Source organism: Salvelinus alpinus, chromosome 4 (genome assembly GCF_045679555.1).
Source record: "Salvelinus alpinus chromosome 4, SLU_Salpinus.1, whole genome shotgun sequence".
Classification (NCBI taxonomy): domain Eukaryota; kingdom Metazoa; phylum Chordata; class Actinopteri; order Salmoniformes; family Salmonidae; genus Salvelinus; species Salvelinus alpinus.
Window position 1 is genome coordinate 94,814,930 of NC_092089.1, and position 16,881 is coordinate 94,831,810.

Below are 16,881 nucleotides of genomic sequence, written 5' to 3' on the forward strand. Positions count from 1 at the left end.
GCTGTATGGAACACTGAGAAACAGGAAGCACTTCAGACTATTTCTCCCGGAACACAAAATGCAGAAGATAGTGACAGAATATGGAACAGATTGTCAGTTACAGTCATTTACATTATTAATGAAGGGACACACCTGGTGCCCAATGATAAGACAATGAACTGCAATAGGATGTCACATCATCTGAATAGACATGTCGAAGCTTAGAGGGGCAGGAGAGCCTCCATGACTGACCAACATACACCTCTGAACTGTAAGAAGAGGTGGAAGAAGGAACAGGGGAGGAGGAGAGGGAAAGAGTCGCTCCTCAGGAACCGTTGAGGTGAGTTCTCGTCCTCCTTTCCTCTCTCCTCGTGCGGCCGGACAGCTTTTGGCTGTGGCCCAGAGGAATTCTCTAGTGGCCTTGGTAAATCTACCATTTAGAATAACAGCGGACTGCAGCCGGAGCCAGTGTGGGGGTCCTCACTGGGCGGCGTCCCAATGGCACCCTATTCCCTATATAGTGCACAATGTAGGGAATAGGGTGCCATTTTAGCATATGACTGTGGCCAGGAAGAGAGAGAGGGGGGTCTGACCTGGAGGTTAAACAGGAAGACACTGTTGATTGACTGCTCCTGGTTACTTGACTGCAGAAACCTCAATATTTATGTTAGCTCCCTGGGCTAATGCCTAGGAGTTTAGCTGAGTGGGCTTTCATAGTCTTGTGGTGTCACGTTAGTGTACAGACTGGCTTCAGTCTGGAGTCTGGAGATGGCTTCAGCTGTACAGCGCTCAGTGGTATCATCAGAAACACACCTGTCAATCAATCAAACTCATTTATCATAACAGGCAGGCAATCATACTAGTCAATCATATTAGTCAATCAATCATACTAGTCAATCAATCATACTAGTCAATCATACATACTAGTCAATCAATCATACTAGTCAATCAATCATACTAGTCAATCAATCATACTAATCAATCAATCATACTAGTCAATCATACTAGTCAATCAATCATACTAGTCAATCAATCATACTAGTCAATCAATCATACTAGTCAATCAATCATACTAGTCAATCAATCATACTAGTCAATCATACATACTAGTCAATCAATCATACTAGTCAATCAATCATACTAGTCAATCAATCATACTAGTCAATCAATCATACTAGTCAATCATACTAGTCAATCAATCATACTAGTCAATCAATCATACTAGTCAATCAATCATACTATTCAATCAATCATACTATTCAATCAATCATACTAGTCAATCAAACTAGTCAATCAATCATACTAGTCAATCAATCATACTAGTCAATCATACTAGTCAATCATACTAGTCAATCAATCATACTAGTCAATCATACTAGTCAATCAATCATACTAGTCAATCACACTAGTCAATCAATCATACTAGTCAATCATACTACTGATGCTTACTGAGATGCAGTTACTGGGGTGCTACTGTATGTCTAGCGTGTCTGTATGAATGTCTGTGGCGTGTCTGTATGCATGTCTGTAGCGTGTCTGTGTGAATGTCCGTAGCGTGTCTGTATGAATGTCCGCCACATGTCTGTAGCGTGTCTGTAGCGTGTCTGCATGAATGTCTGTAGCGTGTCTGTGTGAATGTCTGTAGCGTGCCTGTATGAATGTCCGCCACGTGTCTGTATGAATGTCTGTAGCGTGTCTGTATGAATGTCTGAAGCGTGTCTGTATGAATGTCTGTTGCGTGTCTGTATGAATGTCTGTAGCGAATCATACTAGTCAATCATACTACTGATGCTTACTGAGATGCAGTTTCTGGGGTGCTACTGTATGTCTAGCGTGTCTGTATGAATGTCTGTAGTGTGTCTGTAGCGTGTCTGTAGTGTGTCTGCAGGACTGTCTGTAGGACTGTCTGTAGCGTGTCTGTCTGTAGGACTGTCTGTAGCGTGTCTGTCTGTAGGACTGTCTGTCTGTAGGACTGTCTGCAGCGTGTCTGTCTGTAGGACTGTCTGTAGCATGTCTGTCTGTAGGACTGTCTGTCTGTAGCATGTCTGTCTGTAGGACTGTCTGTAGCATGTCTGTCTGTAGGACTGTCTGTAGGACTGTCTGCAGCGTGTCTGTCTGTAGGACTGTCTGTAGCATGTCTGTCTGTAGGACTGTCTGCAGCGTGTCTGTCTGTAGGACTGTCTGTAGCATGTCTGTCTGTAGGACTGTCTGTAGGACTGTCTGTAGCATGTCTGTCTGTAGGACTGTCTGTAGCATGTCTGTCTGTAGGACTGTCTGCAGCGTGTCTGTCTGTAGCGTGTCTGTCTGTAGCGTGTCTGTCTGTAGCGTGTTGTAAAACTGTCTGTAGTGTGTCTGTAGCGTGTATGTCTGTAGCGTGTTGTAAAACTGTCTGTAGTGTGTCTGTAGGACTGTCTGTAGCGTGTATGTCTGTAGCGTGTTGTAAAACTGTCTGTAGTGTGTCTGTAGGACTGTCTGTAGCGTGTATGTCTGTAGCGTGTTGTAAAACTGTCTGTAGTGTGTCTGTAGGACTGTCTGTAGCGTGTATGTCTGTAGCGTGTTGTAAAACTGTCTGTAGTGTGTCTGTAGGACTGTCTGTAGCGTGTATGTCTGTAGCGTGTTGTAAAACTGTCTGTAGTGTGTCTGTAGGACTGTCTGTAGCATGTCTGTCTGTAGCGTGTATGTCTGTAGCGTGTTGTACAACTGTCTGTAATGTGTCTGTAGGACTGTCTGTATGTCTGTCTGTAGCATGTCTGTCTGTAGGACTGTCTGTAGCGTATCTGTCTGTAGCATGTCTGCCGGACTGTCTGTAGCATGTCTGTAGGACCATCTGTAGCGTGTCTGTAGGACTGTATGTAGGGCTGTCTGTCGCGTGTCAGTAGGACTGTCTGTGGCGTGTCTGTAGGACCGTCTGTGGCGTGCCTGTAGAACTGTCTGTGGCGTGTCTGTCTGTAGGACCATCTGTAGCGTGTGTCTGTAGGACCGTCTAGCGTGCCTGTCTGCAGGACCGTCCGTGGCGCGTCCGCAGGACAGTCTGTGGCGTGTCTATAGGACTGTCTGTATCATGTCTGTCTGTAGTGTGTCTGTCTGTAGGACCGTCTAGCGTGCCTGTCTGCAGGACCGTCCGTGGCGCGTCCGCAGGACAGTCTGTGGCGTGTCTGTAGGACTTTCTGTAGCATGTCTGTCTGTAGTGTGTCTGTCTGTAGGACCGTCTAGCGTGTCTGTCTGCAGGACCGTCTAGCGTGTCTGTCTGTAGCTTGTCTGTCTGCAGGACCATCTGTGGCATGTCTGTGGGACCATCTGTAGCGTGTCTGTCTGCAGGACCGTCTGTGGCATGTCTGTGGGACCATCTGTAGCGTGTCTGTCTGTAGGACCGTCTGTAGCATGTCTTCGGACTGTCTGTAGTGTGTCTGTCTTTCGGACTGTGTAGCGTGTCTGTCGTTCGGACTGTCTGTAGGACCGTCTGTCGGACTGTCTGTAGCGTGTCCGTAGGACTCTCTGCGAGTACGTTACCACAACAGTAACATTTGTACCTTTTGAGTCCAATAAAAGTTTCAATAATTAATCTTTAAACCAAATCAATTGAAAATCTCCTTTTGAATCTTCCTAGTGCTACTTACTGATTGTACAACATTGTCACCCCAGTCGAGTGAACTCTAGTAAACCTCAGCGTCACAGAGAGGAGTCACAACAGAAGAGACCAGCATGTTGAGGCACCTGGATGCATGGGGTTGCACATTAGCTGAAGTCAGAGGACCTAAGCTATGTCTGCTATTTCTGCATCCCAAATAGCCCATACAGCCCTGGTCAAAAGCAGTGCACTCTGTAGGGAATAGGGTGCTATTTGAGACACACAATGAATGTGCTGCTACAGACAGACGCTGTGTCCTGGGCTCCCTAATAGTAGGAATCCTAACGATGTAAGCTGGCCATCAGAGAATGTACCAGTTTGTTTACTTTGCCATGGTAACCCAACCTCATGCACTACAAGTCATATGTGCCAGAACTGGACTTCAAAACCAGTAAAGTTTGTATTTAATCATCAAGTATCTAGAATTATAATACTAACAACACATTCCCACTTTTAAACAACAAAGCTGAATGTTACATATCTATGGGTGGTTATGGGTGGTGTTGGGTCGTGAGGTATGGTAGGGTATACGACAGAACACACCATGTACTATAATCGTATAGTACATCAGTACTGCATATGGTGACTATATTTATACATGTTTGTACTGTATAAATATAGATAAGTATATTTCTATGTACATTTGGATATTTAAACATTGCATAAACAATAAAATAAATAATACAAATATAATGAAATGTTACAGTGAGTACGATTTGAGAAACGCTATATTAGAGCCCAAAAAAGTCCTAACACTTAAAATAAAAAAACCTGGATAATAATACTTATTATATTTCAATAATAAACAGAAACAACATCGTGGACTACAATCTGGAGTAACTGAACGAGTTACACCATGTTACCTGCTGGAATGACTGCAGAGGAGCGGGAGAGAGAGAGAGTCTGTGTGTAGGTGTGTAGATGTGCGTGTATGTGTGTTTTTGCATGTACAATATATGTCTGTGTGTGTATGTGGGGGGGGGCTGCGATGGTGACACGGTCGGGGGAAGAATCAGGATAGTTAGGGTCCAATGTCTCTTTCACCTCCGGATGTCTGTGGCCTCAGGGTCTTCCTGCTCCGCCACCACCCCAGCCTCGGGGCTCTGTCGGCGGGGACCCTGGCTGCGGCTGCGGGGGTGGACATTGAAGCCTCCTTTACTGGACTTGTCCTTGTCCCCCTGTCGGGGGGGTCGGGGGTGGTCTGGCTCAGAGTGGGGGGACCCGTGGCGGCGGTGGTCGGGAGAGGAGGGAGCCTGGCCGGGAGGAGGGGTGAGGGAAGAGCAGACACTCAGGCTGTCACAGAGAGCCCCCCAGTTCTGCTCACACTGCAGCCGGACGCTCCTGGTTAAGGCCTCCTTCACCTCCTCCCCACAGCTCAGTAGGATGTTAACCAGCTCCACATATGGCCTGTGGGGGGGAAGAAAGATCATGGGATTATTATACTATTGTACTAATATAGGGCTGGACATCCACAGCTTGGTATGGGTGGTTGACCTTCTAGGTAAGTTAAAAGGGGAAGAGGCAGAGAGAAGAGTAGAGAAGGCAGAGAGAATGAGGCAGAGGGAGGAAGAGAGACAAAGGGTCAGAGATAAAGAGAGATATAGTCCTCCTCACCCTTTAGGAAAGAGAAGGGATGAGACGGACCGAGAAAGACACTGATGAATGCACCATCCTCACCCTTTAGGGAAGAGGTCCTGGAAGTGGATCATCTCCACCATGACAGCAACGTTCTCCTTGGCTGCAGAACACAGGTTGTGTCTGAGGTAGCACTCTCTCTGCAGCTGGAACACCATCTCTTTAATGGCCAGGCACTTCCTGCTGATGCAGCTGAACTTGTGTCTCAGGCCGTGGGCCATGCACTTCAGAGCATCCTTGATGAATGACTTACCCTAAACCCACACAGTAGATATAGAACACTCAACTATAAACCCACACAGACCTATAGAACACTCAACCTTAAACCCACACAGACCTATAGAACACTCAACCCAAAACCCACACAGACATATAGAACACTCAACCTTAAATCCACACAGACCTATAGAACACTCAATCTTAAATCCACACAGACCTATAGAACACTCAACCCTAAACCCACACAGACATATAGAACACTCAACCTTAAATCCACACAGACCTATAGAACACTCAACCCTAAACCCACACAGACCTATAGAACACTCAACCCTAAATCCACACAGACATAAACTCAGCAAAAAAAGAAAAGTCAATTTTCAGGACCCTGTCTTTCAAAGATAATTCTTAAATATTCAAATAACTTCACATATCTTCATTGTAAAGTGTTTAAACACTGTTTCCCATGCTTGTTCAATGAACCAGGTGCAATGATCTGCAGCTTACAGATCATTGCACCGGTACATAGCCCATCTGTAATTAGCCCACCCAACTACCTCACCCCCATATTGTTATGTTTTTCTTCTTCTCCTTTGCACCCCAGTATCTACTTGCACATTCATCTTCTGCACATCTATCTCTCCAGTGTTTAATTGCTAAATTGTAATTATTTCTCCACTATGGCCTATTTATTGCCTTACCTCCCTAATCTTACTTAATTTGCACACACTGTATATAGACTTTTCTATTGTGTTATTGACTGTACATTTGTTTATTTCATGTGTAACTCTGTGTTGTGTCGCACTGCTTTGCTTTATCTTGGCCAGGTCGCAGTTGTAAATGAGAACTTGTTCTCAACTAGCCTACCTGGTTAAATAAAGGTGAAATAAAAAATACATTAAAATAAAATAAAAACCATAAACAATGTGAATGAACACGCACCTGTGGAGCGGTCGTTAAGGCACTATAACCTTACAGACGGTAGGCAATTAAGGTCACAGTTATGAAAACTTAGGACACTAAAAAGAGGCCTTTCTCCTGACTCTAAAAAACACCAAAAGAAAGATGCCCAGGGTCCCTGCTCATCTGCGTGAACGTGCCTTAGGCATGCTGCAAGGAGGCATGAGGACTGTAGATGTGGCCAGGGCAATAAATTGCAATGTCCGTACTGTGAGACGCCTAAGACAGAGCTACAGGGAAACAGGACGGACAGCAGATCGTCCTCGCAGTGGCAGACCACGTGTAACAACACCTGCACAGGATCGGTACATCCGAACATCACACCTGCGGGACAGGTACAGGATGGCAACAACAACTGCCCGAGTTACACCAGGAACGCACAATCCCTCCATCAGTGCTCAGACTGTCTGCAATAGGCTGAGAGAGGCTGGACTGAGGGCTTGTAGGCCTGTTGTAAGGCAGGTCCTCACCAGACATCACCGGCAACAACGTCACCTATGGGCACAAACCCACCGTCGCTGGACCAGACAGGACTGGCAAAAAGTGCTCTTCACTGACAAGTCGCGGTTTTGTCTCACCAGGGGTAATGGCCAGATTCGCGTTTATCATCGAAGGAATGAGCATTACACCGAGGCCTGTACTCTGGAGCGGGATCGATTTGGAGGTGGAGGGTCCGTTATGGTCTGGGGCGGTGTGTCACAGCATCATCGGACTGAGCTTGTTGTCATTGCAGGCAATCTCAACGCTGTGCGTTACAGGGAAGACATCCTCCTCCCTCATGTGGTACCCTTCCTGCAGGCTCATGCTGACATGACCCTCCAGCATGACAATGCCACCAGCCATACTGCTCGTTCTGTGCGTGATTTCCTGCAAGACAGGAATGTCAGTGTTCTGCCATGACCAGCGAAGAGCCTGGATCTCAATCCCATTGAGCACGTCTGGGACCTGTTGGATTGGAGAGTGAGGGCTAGGGCCATTCCCCGCAGAAAGGTCCGGGAACTTGCAGGTGCCTTGGTGGAAGAGTGGGGTAACATCTCACAGCAAGAACTGGCAAATCTGGTGCAGTCCATGAGGAGATGCACTGCAGTACTTAATGCAGCTGGTGGCCACACCAGACACTGACTGTTACTTTTGATTTTGACCCCCCCTTTGTTCAGGGACACATTATTCCATTTCTGTTAGTCACATGTCTGTGGAACTTGTTCAGTTTATGTCTTAGTTGTTGAATCTTGTTATGTTCATACAAATATTTACACATGTTAAGTTTGCTGAAAATAACACAGTTGACAGTGAGAGGAAGTTTCTTTTTTTGCTGAGGTTTAGAACACTCAACCCTAAACCCACAGATATAGAACACTCAACCCTAAACCCACACAGACATATAGAAATCTCAACCCTAAACCCACACAGACATATATAAACACTCAACCCTAAACCCACACATACAGGCATATAGAACACTCAACCCTAAACACACACACAGACATATATAAATCTCAACCCTAAACCCACACAGACATATATAAACACTCAACCCTAAACACACACATACAGGCATATAGAACACTCAATCCTAAACCCACACAGACATATATAAACACTCAACCCTAAACACACACATACAGGCATATAGAACACTCAACCCTAAACACACACATACAGGCATATAGAACACTCAACCCTAAACACACACACACAGGCATATTGAACACTCAACCATTAATGACTGTATTTAACCTTTATTTTACCAGGTAAATTGACTGAGAAAACCTTCTCATTTACAGCAACGACCTTGGGAATAATTGCAAGGGAGGGGACAGGAGAGGGGTTGAATGGACCAATTAGAAGCTGGGGATTATTGGATTGGTTGATTGTGGTGAACCAATAAAAACCTGCTAACACATGAACATACGTGTTCTAGTTCTAGGGTGGTTAGAACTAATTCCTCTGTGACCCAGTCTGATGGCCCAGTGAGAGGCCGGGACAAAGCCTGTTCTACCCGTCTGACAGGGGATCTGGCTGGGAATTGTGCCAGCTGGCTACCCCTGGACCTGGAGCACTCTGCCCTGATACACAGAGACCTGACCTCCGTGGGAGAGGAAAGGGGACTGGGGTACACACACATTGGCTACGGATGCAAACAACTCAATAAATCCACGTGTGCACTAACTTATACGCATGTACGCACATACACATGTAGTCTTAAGCACACAAACATACAGAGTGCCTTACCTGGGAATCAAACTTTCCGGCGTTGTGTAGGAAGGTCAGACAGATCTCCTGCAGGCCTCTGATCTCACAAGAGTTGTTCTCAAAACACTCAAACACACCACAGCCCACGTCTCCTGCACTCACCAGACAGTGCTGGATCTCAGCTGGAGGGAGAGAGATGGAGAGAGAGAGTTGTCACTGACATTTACAGTCTACTATCAAGCATCAACCTCTATCCCCATTACATGTAGTGATACAGGCCATAGTCTCAGAGCCGTTTCCCCCTTGTCATCTTTTTAACCTAAGGTTCTGCTAGAGTAAGAGTTCTAGGATCCTTTTCTCATTTACATTACATTTAAGTCATTTAGCAGACGCTCTTATCCAGAGCGACTTACAAATCGGAGGGTGTTCTCATATAGAGAACACCTTGGGACCGTATTGTGTCCCCGCCTTGTTTCTTTGTCCACGTGTAACAAACAAAAACATTTATAACAAAAAAAAGTTTCAGGTTTTCATCGTTTCCCACCAGGTTACTCTCTGGCCAATCAGTAACATGAATCATTCAGCTGGGGATGAAAGAAAATGACGAGTGGTTTGGTCTGGACATCCAGGCTGGGATTTGAGTTCTCCTGGCAGACAGCTTCTATGTGGACCCTGGTCCAAAGTAGTGCACTATAATAGGAAATAGGGTTCCATTTGGGATTCACATTCTTTCTACTGTCAGTATAGTAGATGAATACTAAACCAGCCTCCAGGCTTCGGTGCCAGAGACAAGAAAACAACATCTCTGTGGAGAGAGGAGAAGACAAGAAAACAACATGTCTCTTCACAGAGAGAAGAATGCAGGGTGACAGAGAGATTATTACTGTGTCATTCTGCGTCAAAATACATCTGCATTGCCTGCCGTGAGGATAGGAGGGGATGCTGCACTGCAGATACAGCGTTGGGTACTAGAGAACATACAAACGCACAAGGCATCTATCTCTATTGTGCCTTTACGGAGTTGAAGTCAACAGGTGTCAGTTCTCCTGGTATTAAACTATCATGTAGATGAGACTGACTGTGTATTAGTTTATCTATAATTAGTATTTCCTGTCTGTGTTGCCAGTATACATATTTGACCCCCATCTGCTTTTCACAGGAACTTTCTAAGTGACTCCCTGGCTGGGCTGCTGTGGGGACATGGACTGGACTGGTGACTGGTCCTGTCCCAAATGGCACCCTATTCCCTATATAGTGCACTATAGGGGATAGAGTGGGACACATTAAATGTTTCATAATGCAGTCTAATGTGACATGACTCTGGTAAGACCAGTGGTTGATGTTTACATTGAAACCGGAATATCCAAATATACAGAAGAGAAGATATGTGTACCAGTCCAGTCCAGGGCTGTAGTAGGTTGGCAGGTGACACCACCCTTGGGCCTCTTGCTGTCCATGTAACTCAGTTGGTAGAGCATGGCGCCTTCGCAACGCCAGGGTTCGGTTCCCACGGGGGACCAGTATGAAGAAAACTAACTATGAAAATGTATATATACACTCACTAATGTAAGTCACTCTGGATAAGAGCGTCTGCTAAATGACTGAAATGCCAACGTTATACAACGTCTGACGAGTGGCAGCCAAGGAGGACAGAAATAAAACAAATGATAGTGGACCAAAAAGAAATGACCAGGAGAGAGGGAAAAGTCTGCCTGTTAACCCCAAATGGTAGGATATTTAGAGAGGCCTTCCCAAAGGAGAAAAGCAGCTATTTTCAGTTTATGTAAACGGTTATGTAACATATAGTATATATGGACACACTGTTAGGCTACACACACTGTAGGCCTATTATAAGTGTTTATTTTGGACTGTACAGGTTCAAAACATTTATTTTAATAACTTCTGTAATCAGTCTTGAAGAACCACAGAGAGAGTGTGTCCCATCAGTTGGGATATGGGTTATTGGGTTATTCATCTCCCTCTAGTCACTGTCACTGAGGCGTTCTGTCCACGTGGGATAGAATCACTAACTACACCGGGTATGACACTCCATATGGGCCGTTGAGAACGGGTCAGCATGAGAAAAAAAACGTAGGATATACAGTCTTGGATATACAGCATATCTTAATGGGAGATATGAATTAATTAATAGACCTATAGCATTTCAACAGCGGATCACTGTAAGTGTGATATTTGATAGCCTAGGCAGATTAATCTCACGAGCCCTCCGGTCAGAGTAAATAACGAATTAACGCAGTAGATTTATTTGAGAAATTATGCTCGTCAACAAGCACTGCTCTGTTGGGGGGGGGGGGTTGTGTGTCTGTGTGAGATGGGGGGGGGGGTGTAAGGGATGTGGGCATTGGGTTGAACTTTGGTGCGCTGCAGGAAAAGTGAGCCGCTGTCGGCAGCGAGTGCTTGTGTTGGCGTTTACACCGGAATGTGCGTGGATCGTACGAGCTGGCCGCAACGTGCATTGAATTACACAGTGGTGTGAGACTGACTGACTGAGGGACTCTACTGTGCAGAGCTGCGTCAGAGCTGTCCCTGCAACTACAAGGATTTAAACCCTTACATTCTCATGATTTCTATATTGATTAATGGAGAGAAGTATTTCATAATATTGGTTATTGTAAATAGACTGTAGCCCTTTCCTAAGATTCCTGTTAAGAATGCTGAAACAGCCCTGCATGAGGCGATTGCATCATTCCCTATCAACATGCGTTGTAGGAGCCTAACAACCAGCAGTTCAAGCCTGGAGTACACTGTAAGGGCACATACACTAATAGTGTTTGCTGGACGAGAGTACTTAACATCTCTGAACGTAAATTGCGAACCGATTTTACATGTAGAATCGTGTTAAAAATGTCGGCAGTCAGGCGTCTACAGCCGGTGGTCCCTAAAACACAGCGCGCGGAATGTTCGGCAGATGAACACTAGTTCCACATTCAGTGCGATGTGTGCAAGCCTTAAAGAGGTTGCCATGAATTTCACAGTATCTTACAGGTAACTCAGTGGCGAGTAAAATTCTGTATTTCATATTACAACAGCGTAAAATTGACTGTATTATACTTAAGTAATAAAGCCCGAGGGGGTGTGCTATATGGCCAATATACCACGGCTAAATTGTTCTTACACACGACACAAAGCGGAGTGCCTGGATACAGCCCTTAGCTGGCGTATATCGGCCATCTACCACAACAAACCTCCGAGGGACCTTATTGCCATTATAAACTGGTAAAAAATGAATGTTTTTATCATACCCATGGTATATGGTCTGATATACCACGGCTGTCAGCCAATCAGGATTCAGGGCTCGAACCACCTGGTTTGGAATGTAAATTAGTAAATGCTACCATAATCTGAACGAATTAAGGGGAGGGGTTTGTATTTCACAGAATGTTACTGTAATTACAAGGGATTGGTGCAAGCAGGTTGGCTGCTTGATAATGCGTGTACACATTAATTAATATTTGGTGTTTTATATCACTTGCACTTCTTGAGGCCTTAAGAAAGGCTTTCAAACTGGCAGAAAGTACAGGGAAAAACAGACCAAATGGACATGGCAAAATGCTCAACCATTTAATTCAAGACTTGCTGCCGCACTAATCTGGCCCCTATACATTTTAAATTGATGGGGCACTATAACCACATAGGAGTTAAATTGGTACAGCGTTCTCACTCGCAGGTGCAACAAATATAGCATCTTACAAGGCAGCCTTAAAATATATTAATGAGCCAGAAACTACAACACCATGAACCCACTAGTGGTCAAAGGGTTTCTGGTGCTCCAAAGATACAGTAAGGCACTGTATTCTGTTGGGTGGAATTTCAGTACCATATGAAATATAACATCCCCCCCCCAAAAAGAATATACAAATATACTATTTTCCCATAATGCACCATAATTTATAGTATGCTACAGTTAAACATTTCAGAGTTTTTTTTTACTGTTGATAATACCTAAAATTACAGTTGTCCATTACAGTCAGTGGTGATTTTAGCATGTAAATCTAGGTGGCGCAAAAAAACAAACATGTTTTAGATACCTTCCAGCAATGCAACTACGCGACACTAAAGAAATACATGAATTGCACTATAACGGTGACAAGTGGTGCCCACAAACTGTTAGGGCCTACATAAAGCTGTCCCAACAACAGAGCTTTCTTTCCAGCACCATGGAGTGAATCCTTACCACCTCTACACCTGGCTATCAGCGGAGCCTTGTCTGGCAGCGAAACAGTTCATTCAGCCTCATTTACTAGCTTTCTAAAAACCATAGCTGATATACCTGACTTGCTTAAACAATGTGGTTTCTACTGACAATTGAGATGTACAAACTATGGCATAAGGGAATGATGAGCGGATAAGAGGCAATCTGAAATTTAGATTATTAAGACATTAATGAGAGAGCTAAGATGGACGTAGTCAATATAACTATTTGTTCAGCACTTTTGAAATGTACAGTGACAGAATTCAGAACATGGGACGTTTTTACAGTATTCTCCCTCTATACCAAGTCAGAACCGCAGGATAAATAAAGGGGTCATATTAGCAAAGAATGAAAGTTCTTACAATATTTGATGACATTTCTCTAAAACAGGCTATGGGCTACATGTGCACCACCAAGTCAGAACATAGATGAAATTAAGAGGGGAAAGGGACCAAATTATCAAGGACACATGGGTTACTACCAGCTTACTACACAACATACATTTAGTATTACTTTCTTAGCTACAGTATACATATCTCCCTGGCATATTACAATATTTATGCAGCAGCATACAAGACATTTATGGACTCACCGTTGTGCTGTGCCCACTTGAACAGGAAGGTGGCACAGTAGTCCTTCTTGTGGGCAAATTTTGTCATGAGACTTTATCATCAAAGTCTGGGATTCTCTGGATTTATGGTGCTTTCAAGACAACTGGGAACTCAGGAAAAAAAACTAGGTTGAATCATGACGTCAGTGATCTTCAGGTCATAGCTCTAGAAAGAGGCCTGAGTTCTCGACTTGGAATTCCGAGTTGGATGACCATTCCCAGTTGTCTTGAACTCACTGAAGTCTGAGATTTCCCAGTTGTTTTGAACGCGACAGAAGTCATGCTGGATTGACAGCATGGTCAATGTATTCAACCTTTTCTGGCCAATGGTGTTGCGTGTCACACCAGCCTTCACTTTGGCTCCCCCTCCTGTCCAGCTCAGGCGTTCGGCATTTCCGGCCTTCTAGCTGCTGGCAAACGCTCTTCACTCATCAACCCCGGATTTGTCTCGTCATCATTACACACACCTGGTTCCAATCCCCACTCAATCACTGTATATATACTCCCTCTGTCATTTGTCTTTGTAAATGTTGTTTGTTTTCCTGAGAGGAATCTCTCCTACTATTTCATGAGTACTTTATTATTTAGCACTTTGGGTTTCATCCCGCTTTTATATATGGTGCTTTAAAAAACTCAGTAGTTCTGCGACTGCCTCCTGCCTCCTGCCTACTCCTCTCTACACGTGTGACATTGCGTATGAATGTTTATCCTTTTAAGCTTGGAAAAGAGACCCTTAAACCCAGACTTGGACCACACACCCACTCCACTGAATAGCAGGCTAGTGATTGCTTTGCAACACTTGCAGTAAGCCACTGATTCCTTCCAAACAACTCAATGTTGAATTTGCGATTTCCAACTTGTTGTGTAATGTTTATGTCCAATGGCCGATGAGCACCGATACGTGTTATCTATAATTTCTCTTCATATGACAAGGATTGAGAAGGATTTGCCAGTAGATTGTCAAAGTGATTCATGATGACTGCTTGTCTAGCTACGATTTTGAAAGTATGATATTGACATGATCAGTCCAATCAAAGCTACGGTAGATATAACGTGATCCAGGCTGTATCACATCCGACCATGATTGGGAGTCCCATAGGATGGCGCACAATTGGCCCAGTGTCGTCCAGGTTTGGCCTGGGTAGGCCGTCATTGTAAATAAGAATTTGTTCTTAACTGACTTGCTAAATTTAAAAAATGATTTAAATTTCATGTCATCTTATCTGTGGACAATGACCTTGAGCCTTCCTGGATGGGCACTTCTACTGTAAATCTATGGCAGCACCCATTGGGCTTTACTTTTTAGCTCTCCCTGTAGATTGAGGCGACGTAGTGTCCCCATGAGTGACAGAACAGAGAGCCAATCACAGCGAAACTAGAGAATATTACCAACCACTACACTCTGTATTTTCCGTTGGCTGCCCCACCACCACAGAAAGCACTGAGCTAGGCTGAAACACCTGCATTTTGGAGCTGCCTGACTCAAGAAAGCAAAAAAGAGACCATGTTTGTAAGCGGCTTTAATAACTACTTTTTTTTATTACATTGCTTATAAACTGATATATGACATGTATTAATGCAAAAATAACATGCAAAACAGGCAACAACATTATTATTATTTTTTTTATAGCTAAACAGGTGGGGCCTGCCCTGAATGACGATGGCCACTGATTACAGTGTCGCCTCTATTTCAACCACATGACAATCACTCATATGTGGTAGCCTGCTCATAGGCTAAGTAATTTTGCCAAATTTGTTTAATTTAAATGCAAAAGGCATACTCGTTGTCAATGGATCGGCTGGATGTTGACTAACTTTGAACCAATCACGTTGTATCGAGCATACCCAGAAAAAAACGTAATCACATATACCTAGAGGCGCTGCCATATACACCGTCTATCATGACTAATCTTGTGTCTATCTATTAACAGTTTACTAACATATTGAATTTCTGTCTCCCTGTATTTGCAATATATGCACTTTGTGGATAATCTGAAACGGTAATCTCATCCATGATAAAACCAGTATGTCGGTCAAGAAACAGATGAATGGAGAGAGAGCGAACGTGTTCTTCGCTCTAATATCCACAGCGCGGAGAGCACGTGCACACACAAGCATGCGGTACCACTCGCGCATATTTATCCCACTGATCTGTATTCTGATAACACATCATTTCAACATCGAGCCACTTCCCATACCAAGTAAGTCTGCATTATATATATATATATATATATATTTATCTTTCTATCTTCGTGGGTGTGTGTGAGCACGTCTCTGTGGGCTCTTTCTTACCTGTGTTCTGCAGAGACATACGTCCTTTCTGGCTGGCCGGTTTCTCTGACGGGTTGTCATGAACATCGATATTATCCAATCCCACCACTTGCTCCAAAACTGACAAAACCAGCAGCGCTATTGCAAATTTGACCAACATTTCTGCCTCTCTATCTGCGAACACCAGTAGGTACCTGTGTTATAATCTGCCTTCTCTCTGCTCTGAAACAACGATGCAGTGTTGTATCGGAAACGCACCGGTCCAACCAGCCAGTCTGCTCTCTGTCTGTCTGTGGTAACTCGTTGCACTCTGCTGTAGACTGTATTCAGGCAGGCAGCGTAGAGAGAGAGAGAGAGAGTGAACGCTGGGACCGCAGGGATGCTGCCTATATTTCCCAGAGCCAGGGCGGGTCGTCAATTTAGATGGAGTCAAGCAGGTGTTGTCAGCCAAGCTCAGCGACCAATCAGAGACGCAGACTTCCAAGTCCAAGGTTGAGAGGGGAGTGTCCAGTGAAAGTCCCGTATTTCCATAAAAGCTCTTGTAAAAAAAAAAGGGTCTATGAGTAGGTGGTTATTTGCTAGTGTTTGGCTAAGAAACCTGTGTCTCTTGTTGTTCCTTGCATCGGACGGAAAGAAATTTGCAGCAGATGTAAACAGACTGTCAGAATCATGTTGGCATGCCAACAGCTATTAGCCTACAATGTAATAACATTTAATGATATTTACTGGTCACATCTGTTGTGGTTAGATTTAGGTAATACTTTGAATAACATATTGGTGGATACAAGGGAAAACATTATTGGCAAACATATTTTCCTACAACATATGAGGAAACAGTGTATTGATTGGTATATATTCCCAGCACTAGCCTTACTGTATTTGCACTGTAATATATTTGCTGTGTTATTACATGTTTATATTTATGATTTTGTTGTTTATTGCAGTTGCACTATCCACCGTGTCTATATGATGCACGTTTCCTAATGAATCAGTAGAGTATTAACACGTGAATGTGCCCGCTGTCAGTGCTTCCTCTCCGAGAGAAACTGTGGCAAGAGACTGAAGCAGTTTCCAAGACAAACTGAACAGATTGTCAAAGTACATGCATACAGTACAGAACATATTCTTCTTTTCCCTACTTTCACTGAATTCACTCCTTTCATAGACAGTCAG

The 16,881-nt window shown here is 44.1% G+C and overlaps 1 protein-coding gene across 1 annotated transcript; it reads right to left on the reverse strand.

Annotated features, from left to right (window-relative positions):
* Positions 1 to 3,996: 3,996 nt before the first annotated feature.
* Positions 3,997 to 16,068, reverse strand: LOC139574742 (stanniocalcin-2-like). The gene is made up of 4 exons (XM_071399593.1): positions 15,730 to 16,068; positions 8,654 to 8,796; positions 5,285 to 5,496; positions 3,997 to 5,014 (listed from the first exon to the last, which is right to left on the reverse strand). The coding sequence occupies exons 1-4, from the start codon at positions 15,866 to 15,868 to the stop codon at positions 4,648 to 4,650; spliced, it is 861 nt and encodes a 286-aa protein (XP_071255694.1). The 5' UTR covers positions 15,869 to 16,068; the 3' UTR covers positions 3,997 to 4,647.
* Positions 16,069 to 16,881: the final 813 nt, after the last annotated feature.

Bases quoted from the DNA above. Each gene is read 5' to 3' on its own strand.
- LOC139574742 (XM_071399593.1), bottom strand. From the start codon at position 15,868: ATGTTGGTCAAATTTGCAATAGCGCTGCTGGTTTTGTCAGTTTTGGAG. The intron at 8,797-15,729 runs GTAAGAAAGAGC...CTCTCCCTCCAG, and splicing joins TATGTCTCTGCAGAACACAG to CTGAGATCCAGCACTGTCTG. The intron at 5,015-5,284 runs GTGAGGATGGTG...TCCCCCCCACAG, and splicing joins CAGGACCTCTTCCCTAAAGG to GCCATATGTGGAGCTGGTTA.